Source organism: Macaca nemestrina, chromosome 4 (assembly GCF_043159975.1).
Source record: "Macaca nemestrina isolate mMacNem1 chromosome 4, mMacNem.hap1, whole genome shotgun sequence".
In the NCBI taxonomy this organism is placed as follows: Eukaryota; Metazoa; Chordata; class Mammalia; order Primates; family Cercopithecidae; genus Macaca; species Macaca nemestrina.
The window spans coordinates 1,228,313-1,244,757 of NC_092128.1; the positions used below are offsets into that span (position 1 = coordinate 1,228,313).

General features: G+C 51.0%; 1 protein-coding gene across 1 annotated transcript in view; it reads left to right on the top strand.

Moving 5' to 3' along the window:
- The window catches only part of PTPRN2 (protein tyrosine phosphatase receptor type N2), a gene marked incomplete at its 5' end in the record, with an annotated part of 1,004,492 nt that overhangs the window by 440,757 nt on the left and 547,290 nt on the right, over positions 1–16,445 (top strand). The window contains 1 exon segment of the mRNA NM_001305920.1: positions 13,478–13,564. Coding sequence (NP_001292849.1) covers positions 13,478–13,564 — 87 coding nt within the window.

The following is a 16,445-nucleotide window of genomic DNA, read 5'->3' on the forward strand; positions in this document are numbered from 1 at the left end:
CTCTGGAGTGGCAGCTGCGGTGTGTGGCTCCTGGGCTGTGGGGAGAAGAACTTGGCACAGGCAGAGCAGAGCCCGGGGTGCGTGCAGAGGAGAACGCAGGGCACACGCAGAGCAGGGCCCAGGTGCCCAGATGAGCAGCCTCTGTCAGCTGTGGGAAGAACACAGTGTTGCTTGAAAGAGGAGGGGCCGATAGATTTCCACGAGGGGAAGCTGGAGAGGTTGGAGCTCTGAGTCTTGCGGGGACGCTGGCTGAGGGAAGAATGTGCAAAAAGTGGCATGGGACACCGCTGACCTCTCCGATGCCTCTCAGCACTCCGAAGGGAGACAGATGCAGCTGAAATGTTTCTTCCTTCAAGTTTTCCTTATGACACAACTTCCTTGCACCTCGGAGAAGGCAAGCAGCAAAATGGCAGATGGTGCCGGGCCACCGTTAGGGGCTGCCGCGTGGGGGTTCTGTGGGGGTTCAGTTGGAATGTGGAATTCAGAGAGGCCAGCGAAGGCAGGGACCCGCTGGCCAGGGAGAGGAACTTTGGAACCAGAAGTCTGGAAGGAGGTGGGGGCTTCAGTCTCTCTATCTGCCACCCTCGGTGGGGGCCCTGGTCCCGCAGGTTCACCCCAGCCCCTTCCCCAGCTCACTGTGAGATGTGAAATGTGAAACCCACCGAGTGCTCAGTAACCACTGGCCACTCTCCAGGGGGCTGGTGTGATGGAGAGGAAGTTCCCATCCCAGTGACTGCCCAGGAGGCCTCACCGCTCAGGAGCCCCTCAGGGGTTCAGTGAGAACGAACTGCGAGAACCAGCGGGGCGTCAGGACGGTGTAGCCGGGGTCCGGGTGACGCTTCCTGCTCGTCTTTCCTTGTGAGAGTGAAGGAAACCCTGAGGATGCTGAGGATGGATTCTGTGTCTCTGGCACCAGGGCAGATTTCGGGAGTTCTGTCCTGTTCTTCAGTCTCCACACTGTGTTGTAACTTCCTGTTCAGAAAGTGTAGTCCTCACCTCTGCAGAGGCCCCTCCTGAGGGTGGACAGGCCCGGCCTTGTCACTGCTCCTCTTCGATCTGTGGTCTCAAAATAATATCTTTAGCATGATGGATTTATTACCATTTAAGAAGATTTCAGGTAGGCTGGGAGTATAGCCCCGATGGGTAAAAATGGTCACGGTTGCTTTTACATTAGAATAGAAGAAGGCGAGAAAGGATGGCATGGGGCGGGGCAGAAAAAAGAGGAAGAAGAAGGAAACAAAAACTCCCAAACCTCAGCATCACCAGCAATCCAGCCCATCCTGCTGGGGGGCAGCCACGGGAAGCTGCGAGGCGGTGGGGGGCGGCGTGGGAGGGACTCGAGGCAGGGCCGCGGCCGTGGGAGGGACTCGAGGCAGGGTGGCGGCCATGGGAGGGACGTGAGGCGGGGGGGCGGCCATGGGAGGGACTCGAGGCAGGGGCGCGGCCGTGGGAGGGGCGTGAGGCGGGGGGGGGCGGCTGTGGAGGGGCGTGAGGCAGGCCCTTCCTTCCAGCTCTGAATCGTGGGCTGTGGGGGCTGCTTCCTGCCAGCTCACTGGGCCTTGGTGCCCCCAGCTGTAAAGTCAGACACCTGTTTATGGAACGCCCTGTGCCAGTGGAGACCCAGGAACGCCTCTGGAAGATGAGAGATTCAAAGATAAACAAGTAATTTTCCCCTGAAGGAAGTCGGAAGCCTCTGAGTTTAACTTGCCGGTTGTTTGGGATTTGAGTGCGGGAAGCTGTAGACGCCCTGGTAAGGGCCACAGAAATGTCATTGTTCGAGGGTGGAAATAGCTTTAACCAAGTCCCCAGACCCCTGAATTAAGACTTGCAGAATCTCTGGTCATCACTGGAGCCGCAGTTTTACCTGCAAACTCCAGTTTGTGGACCTTGTTCTGCTCTCCCTCCTGTGTTCTCAGTGAGGCCTCCCACCAGCCCCGATTCCATGATTCCTCTGGGATCCCACCTCCCCTCCGTGTTCCCTCCACCGTCACCAAGAGGCCCCAGGCTGTGTCGACGGCTCCTGACGGCCCTGCTTCGCAGGAGGCGGCGCGGTGGTGGCTGCCCCGCTCCCGGGGCTGTTTCTGGGGTTTTTTGCTCTGGGCGGTGATGCCCGTGCCGGTGCCCTGGGGACGTCTCCATGTGGCCCCTCCCCAGGTGCATCAGACTCCGCCCAGGGGAAGCAGAGCCAGGGTCTTCAGACCCAGTGCCATGGTTGGGCCTGAGCCACGTCTCGCCAGCCTGGCAGCTCAGTGGGCTCTGTGCCCCACCCGGCTCCCTGCACGGCCAGCTGTTTCCCCTCCTATGGCTCCGTCCGTGCTGTCTCCCCTTCTTCCCTCTTCTCTGCTCCCACCCTGGTCCAGGCCATCTGAGCCTCTCGCCTCCGCACTGCAGGGCCTTCTCTCTTGCACACCCGTATAACGGCTCTGTCTTTCTCACCCACCATGCACACTGAACCCAAAGAGGACTCCACAAAACCAAACCTGGCCCCGTCACCCTCTCCTGTTGAAATCTGGCTGTGACTCCACTGCTCCTGAGATACAGACCCCAGCCCTGGCGCGGCCCAGGCTGGCTGGCAGCTCTGCAGGTGCATCCTGGGGACACTCCGCCAGGCCCCTCCCTCCGTCCCCAGCAGCCAGGCTCCCACAGGAGACCCCAGCTCTGCACTTGTCCTGCCCGGAAGGCAGCTTCCTGTTCATGCCTTCTCGCCATTCAGAGATGTCTGTCCACACACCTCTTTCTCAAGTGTCTTTGTCACCAATTTTCCATTATGTGTCTTCAAGACTCTGAGCATCCAGCCAAACCATTGGCCATGACCCATTAATTTGTAATAATCACACATTTGGCTATTTCTCTCTCCAAGCAAAGTAAACAGCCAGATGTATGGCCCATAGTTCTGTCCGTCGGAGAATTTCCCTTCACTGCTGTCCTTTTAGGGGTGTTCCAGAAAGGGGCAGTAGTGCTGCAGCTGTCCACTAACGTGGGTGCCTGCATATCATGCAGAACCATCTGGAAGCCAAGCCCAGGTCTGCCTCCGACAGCTGATTTTAGGGAACTCCCCAGGAGACTGTAGGTGCAGGCTGGGAGAGAGAAGGCAGTGCAGCAGGAGTGGGGACCGTCGGCATTGGGGACACTTCTTTATGTGACTTGTGCCTTTAGGGCCTGCTTAGGCCTGGACACGTACCACTTCCATTTGATGACGGAATGCTGCTGTGCACACCCAACTTTCTGGCTTGGTGGGTCAGAAAACATTCAGTTCATGATGAGCAACTCAGGTCCCATGGTAGCTTGGTGGCCCATGTTTAAGCATTCAGTCCCTACTGAAGCCCCATAGTGGGCCAACAGCTGTTTCTCAAAGGCAGTCGTTATCCACAAGGAGGGCAGAGCACTGCCCCTATATCCTAAGGGCCAGTTCACCTAGAGAGGAACCTGCCAAAGGCTCCAGACAACATGCATCTCTGCCTCTGCCCTCTCAGGCACCCTTGGATCTGCTGGGTTGTGTGGCCCAGGAGGCAGAGTAGCCTGCACAGAGCCTGGAGCTGCTGCGGAGCCTTCTCTCATTCTGGGCTCTACTCAAAACCAGCAGCTTTTCAGGCCGCTCCGTAAACCAGCTGGAACAGCACATGCAAATGAGAAGTTCAGAGAGGCCTGCTAGAAGTTGTGCCTCTCTGTGTGGCAGATGGGGAGAATCAAACGCAGACTTTGCATCTCTCTCTACACATCATGCAGAGACCACCGGCGCTCTCTGTCCTATTGGAAGCTGACTTAGCATGCTTGGGTCAAACCAGGTTAGAGAACCAGCTCCACCTGGATCAGTACGGGTCTGAGGTCCAGTCAGATTAGAGCCCGTTCCCCCCGGGTCAGCACGGGTCTGAGGTCCAGTCAGGTTAGAGAACCAGCTCCCCCCGGGTCAGCACGGGTCTGAGGTCCAGTCAGGTTAGAGCCCGTTCCCCTGGGTCAGCACGGGTCTGAGGTCCAGTCAGGTTAGAGGACCAGCTCCCCCGGGTCAGCACGGGTCTGAGGTCCAGTCAGGTTAGAGCCCGTTCCCCTGGGTCAGCACGGGTCTGAGGTCCAGTCAGGTTAGAGAACCAGCTCCCCTGGGTCGGCACGGGTCTGAGGTCCAGTCAGGTTAGAGCCTGTTCCCCCTGGGTCGGCACGGGTCTGAGGTCCAGTCAGGTTAGAGAACCAGCTGCACCTGGATCAGCACGGGTCTGAGGTCCAGTCAGGTTAGAGAACCAGCTGCACCTGGATCAGCACGGGTCTGAGGTCCAGTCAGGTTAGAGAGCCCGTTCCCCCTGGGTCAGCACGGGTCTGAGGTCCAGTCAGGTTAGAGAACCAGCTCCCCCTGGGTCAGCACGGGTCGGAGGTCCAGTAGAGAACCAGCTCCCCTGGGTCAGCACGGGTTCACGGCTCCTGTTGGAAGCACTTCCCCATCCTACTTGGCACACTTTTTAAAGGTGATGCTGTGTAGACCTACCGTACCTAGATCTTTAGTTAGCTGCTGGCATTTAAAAGGTGTTTATAGTGAGCAGTACAGTCTCATCCTTATGCTCAAAAATAAGTTGTCAGAATACAGTGGTTTTCCTCCAGATTTTCTGCCCGCAAGAGTTGATGGTGTGGACAACCCCACTAGGAGTGGTCCAGGGTTGTCGGTGTGGGTGGGGCGCACGAGCTCCAGGGCTGCATGGTGGGCCGCAGGAGGAAGCTTCAGTTTGGGTGCACAAAGCATCAAAGCCTCCTTTTCCCAGACCCTGACGTTAGACTCCTGCAGGAAGAGAGCGGGCGTGCAGGGGATCCAGGGTGGAGACAGGTGTGGCATCGGTCACTATGGTGTCTGTAGGATGGCCCAGATCGGGCGGGGGAAGCTACAGAAGCACAGAGTGTGGTCAGCAGGAGCGTCGGGGATGATGGGTCCTGTTCTCGGCTTGATTTCATCTGGCCCGCAAGGAAGAGGCAATAACAAGGTTGCCAAAAGGAGACGTGGAGAAATTTCGTGTAATTTCATGTAGACTTCCTTCGGTTTTGTTAAGGAGTATAGGTGGCAACACGTCCCTGGGCTCACCCTGCTTTTCTGGGCACCTACGTTGGAACGTTGCCTGGATGTTTGAGCTTTTCTCCTGGGAGTTTAGTAGTGTAATCTTGGGCAGTGACCAGTTCCTCTAGCCTCGGTTTCTCTTTAAAATGAGGCTGATAATAGTGTGTTCCTCAGGGGTCTGCTGAACGGCAGATCCCACTGCCGTCTGGGGCCTCAGTGTGGCGTCCAGCACAGGAGCTTCCCAGAGTTTTTACTACTCTGAATATTTCCAACCCCTACGTACTTTTCACTAGTCTGATTTTTAGGGGTGACACTCCCGTAGTCATTTCCTGCTCATCTGTCTGCCCGTGCACTCATTTCGGGGAGATGTGGTGCCACACAGAAACCCCTGTGCCGTACCGGGCTGGGAGGACACCGTGGAAGGAGGACACTGTCCTTTCTCACCCCGAGCCTCCCTCCAGCAAGTGCTTGCCGAGGCCTTAGGGCCTCCTGTGTGGTTGATTCAGTAGATTCATAGGAACAGGCTTGTCCAACGTGGTTGAGCTTAGAGACGTCACACACGTGCCGCTGCCCTTCAGAACTGAAATGCTCTAGAGAGAGGAGACACCATCTTTAGCTTTGAAAGTCCTTTCAAAGTCATGCCACTGCCCTCACAGGCACTCCCAGCTCTGACCCTGACCCCATGAAAGGGCTCATGCCTGTTTCTCTTCCACGGCAATATTAGCGTCCAGGTATTGAGGGTGGAAGCCGCCACATGCAGACACAGCACATCGCACCTGCTGGATCCTCCCACTCGTTTTCAGGATGACGTCCAACTGCCTTCTAAGGAAGTTCAGGCCCGGGAATGACAGACGATGGCCGTGCCTTTAAAGATGAAATAGAAACGGCCGCGTGCTCCTTGTGAGCAGTCAGCCCTATCTTGTTCGTCTGCTTTACAGAATGGAGCCACCACTCGTCTGCTTTACAGAGGGGCCATGACGCCCCTGCCTGCCCGGCCGGCACTGTCCCCCTTGCCAGACTGAGGTAGGAACGGGGTGGACTGCACGTCCCGTACACTTTGTGTAACTGGGAACACATTGGCTTGTGGAGGCAGCGGGTTCACAAACACATTCTGGGCTTGTGGACTTCCTCGTTGTCTTCAGGGTGTTGTAGGAATCCTGTGGATGCTTCTGTTGGTTTCCGTATTGGAGTATGGAGGGCAGAGGGCTGGGCCCAGGATTCGTGGTAAAGCCCCTCCCATGTCCTGATACCCTCCCCTTGGTTTGAAACATGCTAGAAAAGGAGACTCATGGAATTTGGTAGCAAACTTTGGGAAGTTGGTTTATTCTCTGCGTGGGGCAGTAGGCTTGGAAGAAACAAACTCAGATGACACGTGGCTCCTGCCCTCAATGAGTTTGCAGTTTACGGGGGGAGGCAGGATTAAAATATGAAAGTACTAGAGACCTTTTAAAATAAGTTGTGAGCTGAGTGGTACTGATCAAAGCACAGAGGGAGTTTTAGGGAAAGCCTGAAGAGCAGCAGTTTCTGTCTTCGTCGATTGGAGTGGTGTGGCTGGTCCCGGCCTTCTCCACCTGCCCTTTTCCACCTGCCCTCTTCCTAATGGCTCCAAGGATAGGGAGGCTGGGGTGCAGGGGGCTGAGGCGAGGCAGGTCAGCGATGGGAGCAGGCAGGCTGGCCCCTTGGAGCCGTCACCGCCAGGCTCAGGCAGAGAGAAAAGCCCAAGCTGCGGGAAGCACAGGAGCTGGGAGGAAGGAACCTGCAGCCGCGGGGAAAGAAAGGAAGGGCTTGTCTGGAAGCATTGCAGGAAAGGGAGGAGGGGATCTTCTGGAAGCATCACACTTGCTTGCCAGGAGGGGTGGGCTTGGAGCAGGGAGGCTGGTTGGATTCAGGGCTGGCGTTCCCAGCAGCCTGGGCTGATCTCAGCCAGGGTGGAGCTGAGCTGGCTGTGGTGGGTCATTGCTCTGTCCAGCTGCAGCCTGAGCTCACCTTTGTGGCCCACCCTGGCTCCCTTCCCTGTTGCCTCCCTTCTGGCCCAACGTCTGGCCATTCAGGCCTTTTCTGACACCAGTGCCCTTCACAAGCTGTCCAGATGGCCCTGGAGGATGCTTTGGGGCAGGGGCTGAGCTGGGTTACAGCAGACATCCAAAATGTGCAGGAAAAGAGAGGACATCTGGGACCCCTCCCCTTCCAGCAGCCACTCTTGAAAGGAAAATGGCTTGTTTCTCAATTGTAAAATTACACGGAACGCGACCTTGAAAAATCCACTTTAAAGAATATGCCACAGGCTTTCCTTGGAGACAGGGAGCAGAAGGGAGCTTTGCCAGGGACCCAGCAGGAGCCTGGCTCAGCTTTCTCCGTGAGCCACGAGGAGTGCTCCGCTGAAGCAGAGATGGGACGGAGACTGGGCCGCTGCCTTGGATGTGGGGAGTGGCCACGTGTCACGGTGCTTTCACACTAATCACCTTATTTCATCTTCCCAATTTCTTGTGATAAAATATATAGAACATAAAATGTACTGTCTTACCCATGTTTAAGCATAGAATTCAGCAGCATTAAGAACATTTGTGATGTTGTGCCGCCATCACCACTGTCCATCCCCAGAGCTCTTTTCATCCTGTAAAACTGAAGTTCCGTCCCCATTAAACACTACCCTACCCCAGCCCCCCGCACCCTTCACGCTACTTTCTTTCTCTGTGAATTTGAGGATTCTAGGAACCTCACATGGGTAGACAGACAGGATTTGTCCTTTTATGCCCAGGTTATTTCAGTTAGCATCATGTTTCAGGGTTCACCCATGTTGTCACATGTGTCTGAATTTCTTCCTGTTCAGGGCTGAATAATATTCTACTTTTGGTGCGGGCCACGCTTTGCTCCTCCTTTTGTCCGTCAGTAGGCCCTTCGGTTGCCCCCATGCTTTAGTGATTGAGAATAATGCTGCTGTGAACGTGAGGCACTAACATCTCTTTGAGACCCTGTTTTCAATTCTTTTGGGTAAAGTAGTCTCCCCCTTATTTAAGGGGGAGACATTCCAGGACCCCCAGTGGATGCTTGAAACTTCAGATAGTGGAGAACCCTATATAAACTACAGTTTTTCCTATACATACATACTTATGATAAAGCTTAATTTATAAATTAGTATGAGATTAGCAATAATAACTAGTGATAAAATGGAACAATTATAACAATTTACTGTAATAGAAGTTGTGTAAATGTGGTCTCTGCCTTTCACATATCTTCTCGTACTGTACCTCAGATACCTGAAACCACAGAAAACAAACTGCAGCTAACGGGGGACGCTGTAGATACCAAGGAGTGGAGTTAATAAAAGTGCGATTCTATTGTTCATTTTTTTAGGAGTCTCCATACTCGTCCACACTCAATATACCATGTGACATTCTCACCAACAAGGCACAGGAGTTCCAATTTAGCCACATCTTTGCCACCATTTATTATTTTCTGGGTCTTTTTCTTCTTACAGTGGCCATCCTGATAGGTATGAGGTGGTATCACATTGTAGTTTTGATTTGTGTTTTCCTAATGATTAGTGATGTTGAGCATCTTTTCATGTGCTTTTGGCCATTTGTATATTTTCTTTAGAGGAATGTCCATTCAAGTCCTTTGACCATTTTTAAATGGTATTGTTTGTATTTTTGTTACTGAGTTTTAAGAGTACTCTATACACTCTAGGTACATTATGAGGTTTCTTAAATAGTGATGGAAATATTTTACTTTCCTTTAATAGTCAAAATTGGAACTTTTACATTAAACTAAAAATGTAGCAATAATACACTTACAGTGCTATCTCTTATATTAAAAGCAGACATTGGCCACCTGTGGTGGCTGATGCCTATAATTTCAGTGCTTTGGGAGACCAAGGTGGTGGATTTCTTGAGCCCAGGAGCTTGAGACCAGCCTGGGCAACATGGCAAAACCCCATCTCTACAAAAAATAGAAAAATTAGCAAGGCATGCTGGCATGAACTTGTAGTGTCAGCTAATGGGAAGGCTGAGGTGGGAGGATCACCTGAGCCTGGGAAGGTCGAGGCTGCAGTGAGCAATGATCACGCCACGGCACTCCAGCCTGGGCGACAAAAAAGACATTACTGACATGCTTGAAAACAAAGACTGTCATGTTTATGCTTACAGTTAATGCAAATAGATATCCCTGGTTGTGTACTATAGAAATAGTCCTTAAAAGATCTGTGGAATATCATATTTTGCTAACATCTGTCTTTTGATTGGAGAATTTAACCTATTTACATTTAAAGTAATTAATGATGAGGAAGGACTTCTGTCATTTTAATATTTGTTTTCTATGTGCATTATGGATTTTTTGCCACTCATTTTCTGCATTACTATCTTCTTTTGTGTTTAGTAGATTTTTAAAAATTAAATGCCTAAATTCCTTTATCTCTTTTTATACATATTTTATAGCTATTTTCTTTGTGTTTATCACAGAGGATTAGATTTAACATCTGAAAATTACAACACTAACTTGAATTTATACTAGCTTGACTTCAATAACATACAAAAATTATGCTCCTTTACAGCTATTTACCCACCCTTTTTGGCTATTGATATCACAAAATTGCATCCTTATACATTGCATGTCCCAGGTTATAAACTAATAATTGTTTAAAATTTATTCATTTCTTAAATTATGTAGAAAAGAAACTGTGGAGTTACAAACCAAAGTTATAATAATACTAGTTTTATCTAGTAATAGTTTTTAAGGTATATAGTCTCTTAAATCACATAGAGAACTAAAAGGAGTTACAAACTACTGTTACAGTAACACTATCTTTTATAATTCACCATATATTTGCCTTTATTGAGATTGTAATTTTTTATATGGCTTTGAGTTATTGTCCAGTGTCCTTTTATTTCATCCTGCAGGTCTCCTTGGAATATTTCTTGCAGGGCAGGTCTAGTGATAACAAACTCTCTCAGCTTTGGTTTATCTAAGAAAATGTCTTAATTTCTTCTTCACTTCTGAAGTGCAATTTTGTTGGATATATGATTCTTATTTCACAGGGTTTTGTTTTTTTTTTTTTTCTGTAGCACTTGGAATATATTTGTTCACTGCTTTCTGTTCTGCAAAGTTTCTGCTGATAATATTTGGAAACCCTGGTGTGTGATGAACTGCTTCTTTCTTGCTGCTTTCAAATGTAAGAGGAGGATTCTCCATTTGTCCTTGTCTTTTAAAAATTTAGTTAAGGCCGGGCGCGGTGGCTCAAACCTGTAATCCCAGCACTTTGGGAGGCCGAGATGGGCAGATCATGAGGTCAGGAGATCGAGACCATCCTGGCTAACATGGTGAAACCCCCGTTCTCTACTAAAAAATACAAAAAAACTATCCGGGTGAGGTGGCCGGCGCCTGTAGTCCCAGCTACTCGGGAGGCTGAGGCAGGGGAATGACGTAAACCTGGGAGGCGGAGCTTGCAGTGAGCTGAGATCACGCCACTGCACTCCAGCCTGGGAGTGCAAGACTCTGTCTCAAAAAAAAAAAAAAATAGTTAAAATGTGTCTCTTTGAGTTAATTTTACTTGGAGTTCATTGAGCTTATCAGATGTTTATATCCACGTCTTTCATCAAACTTGGGAAGTTTTCAGGTATTGTTCTTCAAGTATTTTCTCTGCCCCTTTATCTCTTTTTTTTCCTTCTTGGCACAATTTCCTCTCACAATTCATATACTGGTTCTCTTGGTGGTGTCCCACATGTCGCTTAGGATTTTGTCACTTTTCTTCAATCTTTTTTTCTTTTTATTTCTTAGACTCAATAATTTCCATTGTCCTATCTTCAAGTTCACTGATTATTTTTTTTTACTTTTTTACATCTTTCTTTAGTTCTTCAAGCATTTTTATGACAATTGTTTTAAAGTCTTTGCCTAGTACATCTGCCATCAGGTCTTTTTTTAGAGACAATTTTTGTTGACTTACCTTTTTCCTTTGAATGGGCTGTAGTTTCTTGTTTCTTTATATGCTTTGCAATTTTTGTTGAAAACTCGAAATTTTAATCTAACTCTGGAAATCAGATTGTCTTTCCATAGGTTTGCTATTTTTTGTTTGTCTTTCTTTTAAATTTGTTGTATGCTGTCTCTGTGCCAAGGATCAGCCTGAGGTATAAACTTATGGTCTTGTCTGAGCCTTTCCCTGAGCTTGTGTGATGACTTTCTAATTTTCCCTGTATATTCAGTTACTTTTGAATATTCTTGTCTTTAATTTCTGGCTCCCAAAAGCGGAAAAAGAGAAAAATGAAGGTGGAAAAAATGGGTATTAGCATTTTAAATCCCCCGTAAGTCACTTTGGCCAGAGGGGGAGGAGCAGCAACAACGAGGAGGTGGCCAAACAATGGTGCCTTCCTCCTTGCCTGCACCTCTGTGATGAGAAGCAGCAATCAGCGTGAGATTACAGATTCCCAATATTTGGAGGACAACATCTGTATTGCCTGTTTTGGCTCCTGCCAGTGTGTGCAGGCTGCTCCAGGAACATGTGCACAGCTACCTGCCATAGGGCTGGAGGTGAGGTAGGGGTAGCTCCTACTGTGATGAAAGCTGACATTGACGCAAGGTGTATCCAGACCTTCCCCTAGAAGTTGGAGGCCTTCATTAGGCTTCAGAGTTCAAGGATCGGTTACATCAGACAGATCCTGCTAGCACAATGTTGTCAGGTGGGAGACGGATTCCTGGTGCTTCCTACTCACCATCTTCCCAAAACTCATTCCCGCTTTACTTCAGTTTTACAGAAACTTTGTAAATTGAGTGGGGTTCATTTAATAGTTTACATTTTAGTGATTTTAAAACTGTTGGACTTTTTGCTGTTTTTGACATTTTTGTGTTCATTCATTCATGCAGTTAATGCCAAGGTAGAATCTGCTTATGGAGTGAGAACTTGTGCCCATGTGCAGGGAGAAGTGCGTGGTGCAGTAGCCAAAGCCTACCCAGATGCTCTGTGACTTCACCTCCTCACCATGGGGCACCGCGGCCCCCTCGCCTTCTCTGCTCACTGTCTGCTACCCTGTTTCCAGCTCCCTCGCCTCTGTTCAAACAGGGCCCCACTGGACAGTCCTCCTACAGCCCACTTTACAAGACAGTCTCTCCTCTGTGCCCTTCCCTCCCCAGCCCTGCACGCCACTTCTCTACCCAGCTGTCTCCCCCAGAGAACTCACTGTCAGCCGACAGGAGCTAGTCTGCCTGGGCTGCTGGCACACACTTCCAGAGTGGGAAATCCATCTTCTCCCCGTCCCGGAGGCTGGAAGTCCAAGACCCAGGTGTGGGCAGGGCTGGTTCCCCCGAGGCTGAGGAGGGTCTGCTCCCGGCCTCGCCCCTCCTGCCACTGGCCTGAGAGGACCTCGGCTTATCGGGCTTTTCTCCCCGTGTCTTCATGCTGCCCTGTGCTGTGTGTGTGTGTCTCTGAGTCTGAACCCGCGTTTCATATGGACACCAGTGATATTGGCTTAGGGTTCACCCTATTGACCCCAGCTTAACTGAATCTACGATGGCCCTATTTCCAAATCAGTTCACATTTGGGCTTTAGGGTTTCAACATATGAATTTTTAGGTGACATAATTCAACCCATCGTAGTATGATTGATTTCTACAGCATCTCTAGAACGTGGACCCCTTGAGAGCAGGGCTGGTCTTGCTGTTCATTGCTGCATTAGGAAGCAGCTCCTGGCGCCCTGCTGGCATCCTGCATGCTCACTGGATGAGGAATGCAGGCGTTTCGGTCTGCTGGGGTGAAAGCCTTTGCAGTACAACATGCTTTTACATAACAGTGTAACTTAATACTCCGTTAAAGTGGTACTAACAGGATTTCACAGGCAACTCGTGACTTTGAACCTGAATGCTAGCCTTCAGGATGAGCCATCAAGCTGCAAACCACCCTGGTGATGCTCGTGCCTCTTGACAGAACAGGTCCCCAGCCAGGCGGCCTTGGGGGGAGTCTGCGGCCACAGTGGCTTCCACGAGTGTCCCCGCCCGCTGCCCTGAGTTGCTGCCAGTGGGCTGGCTGCCTGGTTTCCACGCTTACCCTTCCACTGGGTAGTTAAATCGCCCCTCATTGGGTCCTGGTTCACATCAGAGCCCATTAAAAACAGGTGCTTTCTCCATGGATCTGCCCCGTCTTCAGTCAGAGTCCCAGCATTCGCCGCACCTGTCCGTCCCTTTGCCCTTCTCCCCTTTATTGTATTTTTACTGAAGGCCGAGAGGAGCCAGTCTCCGCACGGTCAGACACTTGCGCTTCCCACAGCCCCGTCTGCACTGCACTGTTTGTCTGGTTGCTTGAAACTCAGGTGACCCCTCGTGCCTGAGGGGGCAGCTGACCCCAGGCCAGGAGAGCAGGGTGTGTGTGGGGACCAGGGAGCGGGGCTGTGGGGCCACGGGGCTTTAGTTCTCCAGGACTGCTGGCTCTGTGGTGACTGCTCCCCATCCCTGCTATCGTCTGCAGCCCCCTGCGCCCCGAGGAAGGAAGGCAGCTGGTGGAGGACGTCGCCCGCCTCCTGCAGATGCCCAGCAGCACATTCGCCGACGTGGAGTAAGTCCGGGGCCCTGGGTTCCTGTTTGGCTCCTGTTGCTCGGACGCAGAGACTGGATGGGAGGGAAGGAGCTGCGAGCCCGTGGCTCTTGTTAATTACACGAGGGAACCTGTTTAGAGAAGTGAAAAGGTGATTTCAGCAGCTTTGTTAAGGTATTTAGAGGCAGTGGAAACCAGTGTTTAAGGGGAAGGATGAAAATCTCCTGAAGGACATTGTCGCTGCAGCCAAGTGTCAAACCTGTGGTGCTGGAACCACCCAAGGCTCTAGAACATTCTGCACATGCCCTGTGCCAATGTGTGGGAGCCTCTGGATGGCCCACCCCAGAGAACGCTGCGGCCGCATTCATGAGCACCTGCTGTGGACACGGCCCTGTCCCTGGCTGTCAGGAAAACGTGCTGCCCTGCGGAGACCTGGCTTTGGATCCCGAGCCTCTGCAGCTCCCACAGCAGGCGTGGCCCTGGTCTCAGCGTGACCTGGTTTAGAGAGTTGTGGGCACGAGGCATGCAGGGCTGGCGTGTGAGTACACACAGGGGCAGCCTCTTGCCTGTCTCACGACAAGTGCTTGAGGAGGAGCCATGTGTGCACATGTGAATCTTGGAGCAGAGATGGCTGAGTGCAGAAGCTGCAGGAGCTCCCACAGGGCACAGCCGGGTATGAAGAGAAGGTCAGAAAGAAGAGGGAGGGTAGAGTGACATCCACGGAGGACCTGAGACAAGAGGCCCGCCCAGGCTATGTGCCCACCTGCCTGTAGATCGAGGGGTGCCTGCCTACACATGTTGTTCACTCACTGCCCATTCACACAGGGGTGATGTCATTCACTCACTGCCCATTCACACAGGGGTGATGTCATTCCCTCACTGACTCATCACACAGGGATGACGTCATTCACTCACTGTCTCTTTCACACAGGGTGATGTCATCACTCACACTCTTCACACAAGAGTGACGTCATTAACTCATTGACTTGTCAGACAGGGGTGATGTCATTCACTCACTGGCTCTTTCACACAGGGGTGACGTCATTCACTCACTGACTCTTCACACAGGGGTGACGTCATTCACTCACTGACTCTTCACACAGGGGTGATGTCATTCACTCACTGACTCTTCACACAGGGGTGATGTCATTCACTGTCTGTTTCATACAGGGTGACGTCATTCACTCACTCTTCACACAAGGGTGATGTCATTTACTCACTGGGCCCTTCACACAAGGGTTGACGTCATTCATTCACTGACTCTTCACATGGGGATGACATCAATCACTCACTGGCTTCATCACACAAGGGTGATGTCATTCACTCACTGGCTCCTTCACACAGTGGTGACATCATTCACTAACTGACTCTTCACACAGGGGTGACATCACTCACTGGCTCCTTCACATAGGGGTGACATCATTCACTCACTCTTCATATAGGGATGACGTCATTCACTTACTGGCTCTTCACACAGGGTGACGTCATTCACTCACTCTTCACACAGGGGTGACATTCACTGACTCTTCACACAGGGGTGATGTCATTCCCTCACTGGCTCCCTCACACAGCATTGACTTCATTCACTCACTGACTCCTTTATACAGGGTGACGTCATTCACTCACTGTCTCCTTCACACAGGGGTGACATCATTCCCTCACTGACTCTTCACACAGGGGTGACGTCATTCACTCACTGACTCTTCACACAGGGTGATGTCATTTACTCACTACTTCACACAGGGATGACGTCATTCACTCACAGGCTCCTTCACACAGGGGTGACGTCATTCACTCACTGACTCTTTCACACAGGGGTGATGTCATTCACTGTCTGTTTCATACAGGGTGACGTCATTCACTCACTCTTCACACAAGGGTGATGTCATTTACTCACTGGGCCCTTCACACAAGGGTTGACGTCATTCATTCACTGACTCTTCACATGGGGATGACATCAATCACTCACTGGCTTCATCACACAGGGGTGATGTCATTCACTCACTGGCTCCTTCACACAGGGGGTGACATCATTCACTAACTGACTCTTCACACAGGGGTGACATCATTCCCTCACTGACTCTTCACACAGGGGTGACGTCATTCACTCACTGACTCTTCACACAGGGTGATGTCATTTACTCACTACTTCACACAGGGATGATGTCATTCACTCACAGGCTGCTTCACACAGGGGTGACGTCATTCACTCACTGACTCCTTCACACAGCGGTGACGTCATTCACTCACTGACTCCTTCACACAGGGGTGACGTCATTCACTCACAGGCTCCTTCACACAGGGGTGACGTCATTCACTCACAGGCTCCTTCACACAGGGGTGACGTCATTCACTCACTGACTCCTTCACACAGGGGTGACGTCATTCACTCACTGACTCCTTCACACAGGGATGACGTCATTCACTCACAGGCTCCTTCACACAGGGGTGACGTCATTCACTCACAGGCTCCTTCACACAGGGGTGACGTCATTCACTCACTGACTCTTCACACAGGGGTGATGTCATTCACTCACTGTCTCTTTCACACAAGGGGGTGACATCATTCCCTCACTGACTCTTCACACAGGGGTGATGTCATTCACTCACAGGCTCCTTCACACAGGGGTGATGTCATTCACTCACTGACTCTTCACACAGAGTGACGTCATTCACTCACTGTCTCCTTCACACAGGGGTGACGTCATTCCCTCACTGACTCTTCACACAGGGGTGATGTCATTCCCTCACTGGCTCCCTCACACAGCATTGACTTCATTCACTCACTGACTCCTTTATACAGGGATGACGTCATTCACTCACAGGCTCCTTCACACAGGGGTGACGTCATTCACTCACTGTCTCTTTCACACAGGGGGTGACATCATTCCCTCACTGACTC